This window comes from Cyprinodon variegatus, unplaced genomic scaffold (genome assembly GCF_000732505.1).
Source record: "Cyprinodon variegatus isolate N-32 unplaced genomic scaffold, C_variegatus-1.0 Scaffold160, whole genome shotgun sequence".
Lineage (NCBI taxonomy): Eukaryota > Metazoa > Chordata > Actinopteri > Cyprinodontiformes > Cyprinodontidae > Cyprinodon > Cyprinodon variegatus.
In genome coordinates this window covers 726,649-731,741 of record NW_015150613.1, presented here as the reverse complement: position 1 = coordinate 731,741, position 5,093 = coordinate 726,649, and the positions used below count along the sequence as shown (strand labels likewise).

The 5,093-nt window shown below is 42.3% G+C and overlaps 1 protein-coding gene across 3 annotated transcripts in view; it reads right to left on the bottom strand.

Annotated features, from left to right (window-relative positions):
- Positions 1-5,093, bottom strand: part of LOC107086737 (nectin-2-like) — a 579,618-nt gene that overhangs the window by 277,554 nt on the left and 296,971 nt on the right. For all 3 annotated transcript variants that reach the window (XM_015377865.1, XM_015377866.1, XM_015377867.1), the window contains exons 5-6: positions 4,855-4,972; positions 4,552-4,700 (exon numbers count right to left, since the gene is read on the bottom strand). In XM_015377865.1, the coding sequence (XP_015233351.1) occupies positions 4,552-4,700; positions 4,855-4,972 (267 nt within the window). The remainder of the gene's footprint in view (positions 1-4,551; positions 4,701-4,854; positions 4,973-5,093) is intronic.

Below are 5,093 nucleotides of genomic sequence, written 5' to 3'. Positions count from 1 at the left end.
TACTTTTGTGTGTTTTTGTCAGGCAGAAATTTATTTATACCCCCTTAGGGTGTAAGAGGTTAGCCTGTAATCCCCAATACCTGCCTATGTCTCTGAAAGGGGGGTCGTTAGACGGAATTGTTTGGCTCTTACAGGGGAACAGAAGACCTCATGACATCTTAAAAACTTGGAAACAAAGTCCAGACCTGGATGACTGAGAATCTTCACCAACATGAAATTAGATATAAATTCTTTGTTATGATAGTAAAATGCCTTCAGACAAATTCTTTGATAGTCTTGTTAGCTGAGCCAAATGGAACATAACTCAGAATTAATCAACATAAACATCTGAATAGTTGTTTAATATATAAAGAGAAATTACCAAAGTGTTTGATCCCAGCTCCCAGATTACTGCTTAGTGAGTCTTCAGGGAAATATATTGTAAAGAAACATTGCACCACAGACTTTGTAAAGGGTCAAAAGGCCACTACATATGCAAGCATCCCCCACAACATGCTCCTTTTGAGCATTTATTGGTTTAACTGTTGATTTAACTGCTGGTGTGTGTTTTAATTACTCAGTCATGTGATACTGAATGATTCATCCCGCCTTATGCTGCCAAACCTTTAAAAAGGTGAAGCAAATGATGCATTCTGACTGTGACTCACTACGAGCGGCAGACTGACCATCTGGAGAGTTTGGACCTTTCCTGAACCGATGTAAAAAATGAAAGGAATATGATGCCTGGACCAGTACAGTGAAAATGCCCACTGACACTCAAACGTATTAGTTACCAAACAAACATGTATTGCACATTTTAAATGCATAGATAAAGGCTAAAATATGCAACAAAAAATATGCCACTTGTGTTTTAAATGAAGGTTACTTCCAGACAAATACGTTTTTAACATCTTAAATGTTAAATTTTCAGTTTTTGGCCCCAATTGCTGATGGAATTGGCTTGTTCCAACAGCACATTGCATGTCTGAGAGTCTGTGTACTCCAGTAAATGATTATTTGGCAACAAAATTAGTTGATTAGCAATATCAAATTAATTATTTAATCCCTAACAGAAATAGTGCTCAAAAGCACATGATTACTTTGACCCAGTGAGTTGTTATAATTCATGTAGATACAAATACTGTCATGATCTGGCCTGTTTGCTCCTCCCTAATTAGTCATTCCTCTCACCTGTCGTTTTCCCTCCCTGCCTCAGTTATAATTTATTCCTCTCACCTGTTTCCTCTGGTTTATATTCAGTTCAGCCTGAGCATTCAGGGCCAGATCATTGCTTGTCTTTTTGTTAGTCTGTCTGTTCAGTTTGATTTGATGGTTCATGTCCTGGATCCTAGCAGCCAGTGGAAAGAGGGTTTTTGTGTTTGTCTCGTCTCCTGATCGTCCACTCTTCCTTCCCTGCTGAGTCCTCTGGGGTTTTGGCTCATTATGGGGGGAGGTTCAGTTTTTATCAAAGTAAGCCTGGCTCCAGGGAGGAGACCAGTTTAAAGTCCTGCTTCAAGTTCCGGTTCCTACGTCCTGTCTTGGCTACCCTCTTCCACTGAGCCTGCCTGTCTGCACCTGATCCTGTCTGCTCCTGTGCGTGACCACCTGGTCATGCTTCTGGTCCCAGTCAGACTCTGAACCCTCCTGGGAGCCTGTGGATGCCTGGAAGTCTGGATCCTGCCACCTGTTTCTGCTCCTGCCTGATCTGGATCCTGCCTGTTCCCGTCTGTTTCTGTCTGTTCTGAATCCCTGACCAGGACCGGCTTCCAGCATGACCTCTGGAACTGCAGCTTTGGGACATTCTTGGTCTGGACTGTTAAACCAGGTAAGTGACTCACTGAGAACATCATCTTCAGTCAGATGATCATGGTCACTTACCTGTGTTTCTCCCCCTAGAGTGTCTGAGATTGGGCGGTGCCTCGCCCCCCCCGCCTGCAGTGTCGTTTTGAACTTGCCTACTGACTGTCTCTCCTTGAATACTGGGTCCATCTGTCTGCGTTTCATGACAAATACACCTGCAGCATTGGCTATACCTTCTTCAAATTGGCATATTAAACACCAGGAGCAAACTAAAAACTGATTATTTGAGTGAAATCAATAAAAAAGACAAAAGACAAGATAAAAAATATAAAGAATATTATTCTCATACATGTCTCCAACCCTTGTATCCGGTTTACGTCGATGATGCATTTCCAGAGTGCTGAACCTCGTCTTATTCCATAAACCAAACTGAAGAGTTACACTAACAGAGACACAATATCCACACGTGGTTAAAATCTCTTAGCTATTACAGAAAAAAAAAAAAAAAATCAATATTCGCTCACATTAGACAGCAATAATCAAAGCTCTTTATAGCCTCTAAGCTACTTTAATGAGCTGCTGTGATTCATTATTTTATCTCTTTCGATGCAATTAAGAGCTACTGTATAGCGCGGCTATCTGGAAACGATGGAGCTTGATTAATAACCGGTTTATTAATCATTTAATAGTCGTTATGAAGTGCTACCAAGTGCTGTGTTAGAACGTTGTTGTTAAACGACTTCAAATAAGGCGACAGTGAAGAGTTTTCCCCAAACGTGGTGCAGAGAAAAACACACTCCCTCCCACCTGCTGAAGGGAGCTGTCAGTGGTGCATCACACACCAAAGGAGGAGGATATCCCCTGGCTGTTAACATATTTTTCTTCCACCACAGATCATAACCATGACTTATAGGAGTGCTGTTTCTCATGCATGGAAAAACCAAACATTTATAGACAGAAAAACAGCATATTTTGCTTTACCCTGCTGACTGGGACTATTTATTCCAGTAACTAAGCTGTTATAACCACCTATAGAGGGATAATATCTAATTTTTCTGTTGCTAAATAAACCAATCCTTTATTTTTATGTCTGACTTTAATAACTACGTGTTTTTTCGCTCTCTCTAGGTGGCTGTAATGAGCTGGTATGATCCATTAATTCATTTAATTACTTGTGATTAAGCATAGTGCGGTTGTCTCAAAGAATGACACAAAGAAAAGGCAGTTTATTAATTAGTCTGCCAAATTAAATCTCGTATATACAGACACATGTCACAGTGTTGGCTTCGTTGGAAACCGAGTTATTCTGACGAGACCCGTTCCTTTCAGCATGTTTTTAAAGCCTTCATTCGGCCCACCGCCTGCCGTTCTCACCTTCTTTAACAGGGTTCACTCTAAACCCCTCAACGTGCTGCAACACAAGCAAGCCATGAAACACAGAGGACGCATTCAGCACAGAGGGGGATCAATCCCAAATCTCTGTCTTGATCTCAGATACAAAAAAGATGGAAAATGTTTCTGTGAGTTCCTAAAAGTGTTGGGAGGATCTGTGTATGGACTGAGTGGGGGTTTTACGCGTGTCTGGAAGGGATTTCGGAGAGCTCGGTGTTCTTTGTGCTCGAAGAGGAAAGCATTGACTCCTTGATACTCTGAGTTGGACACAATGCTACGCTTCCAGCAAGAACAGGAGCGACTAAGCCACTTTCCAAACCTCCCACACATCCAGCACACCGCCTTGCTGAAAGGATCATTGTTTCCTGCAGAACAATTCAAATCTGCGGCTCAGATTTCCCACGGATTTTCTAAATGTAGCCTTCTTGCTGTCATTTTGCTAAAGAGAATATGTTTCTTTTAATCGTTTCTTGTTGTAAAGCTCAATATAGTGATGATCCATCTAATTCCTCTAACAAAAAAAAGGATTTTCATCAATCAAGGAGCTGGTGTTAAAAGCAACCCTAGAAACACATTGAAGCTAAAAGCAAAACAGATTTTGTTGCCTTTGTCTCTGACATGCATTGAAAACATCAGTTGGTGGATTTGTGTCTGCAGTTTTATGTTTTAGATCAGTTTGTAAAAAGAAAGTTGTACCGATCGACAAACCAACAGCCAAACCCAGGAGACAAATCAACCCGGCTTTCAGGCAAATCATTTAACAGAGAAGCAAGGAAGAGATGAGAAACATTAGGAGAGTGTTAGTGTAGGTATTTGTTGTTGAAGAGAAGGAGGGAGGGGTGAAAAAAAAAAGGAAAGAGAAGCAAACCTCTGCAAACTGGCTCACACCAACCTGAACCCTTTGGAAAAATGTTGAAATCCTGAAACAAACCCAACACCGCGGCAGAGCCAAGGCAGTCCGATAAGGGCCTCATCCATTAACGCTTCACGTTTCATTCCCCTCCAGCAGGGCTGCAGAGTCCCGCTCCCAGTAATTCTGTATAAACTTTTAACTTTAGCAGATTGGTTTGGTTTTGAAGTTATAAACATGGGCCCTTATCGTGCAATTTGGCCCTGCTGTGGGGAAATAACCCATCAAAAGCTTCCAGCAGACCCCGCTGACAGTGGACCAGAACACTGTGAGATCTGCAGCCCCACAGCTGTCAGATCAGCTCTGATCCCAGCAAGTGACCGCTTCCAGTTGCATGCACGTGTGCAGGTGTGTGTATGTGGTTGCAGAGGGTTGTGGACTGGTTGTGCATTCATCTATCACCAGTAATGTATGCCAAACAAACTGCATGGACTTAATGGCCTCTTTGTGTGTGTTTCATTCTGACTCACCGATGACGAAAGTGGTGAGGGTTTGTCTGCTGGCGCCATGTTTGTTCTTCACTTCGCAGGTGAAGGTGGTGTTGACGGCGTCATCCACCTTCCTCACCATCAGCTTGTTGTCCTCCACCACCACCGTCTCTGGCAAGGAACCAGAAGCCCTAGAAAGAACAAGAAAAAGATGGAGGAAAAGGGATTAATAGCAGAGGCATCATCCTTCTCCTGAATTTTTAGCTTGATCTTCGTTACAATAACATCAAAGTTAAGGTTTTAGTTTAAAGAAGGCAGCTGTGGAGTGCAGATTGTGTTCCTTACGTGGTCCAGGTGATGGTGGTGGGTTCAGGGTTGGCTTTGGCCTGGCAGAACAGCACAGCGTCAGAGCGACCGACGTACCAGTTGTTGTCGTAACCCTCAATGGTGACGGTTGGAGGGTCTGCAGGTGAAAGTGATCATTATTACTATTAAAAATGTTTTCTTATCTTTTAAAATACAACAATACAGTGGTTTGCAAATAAAACATCTGAAAAAAGCAATTTAATTCAGCCCCCGATACC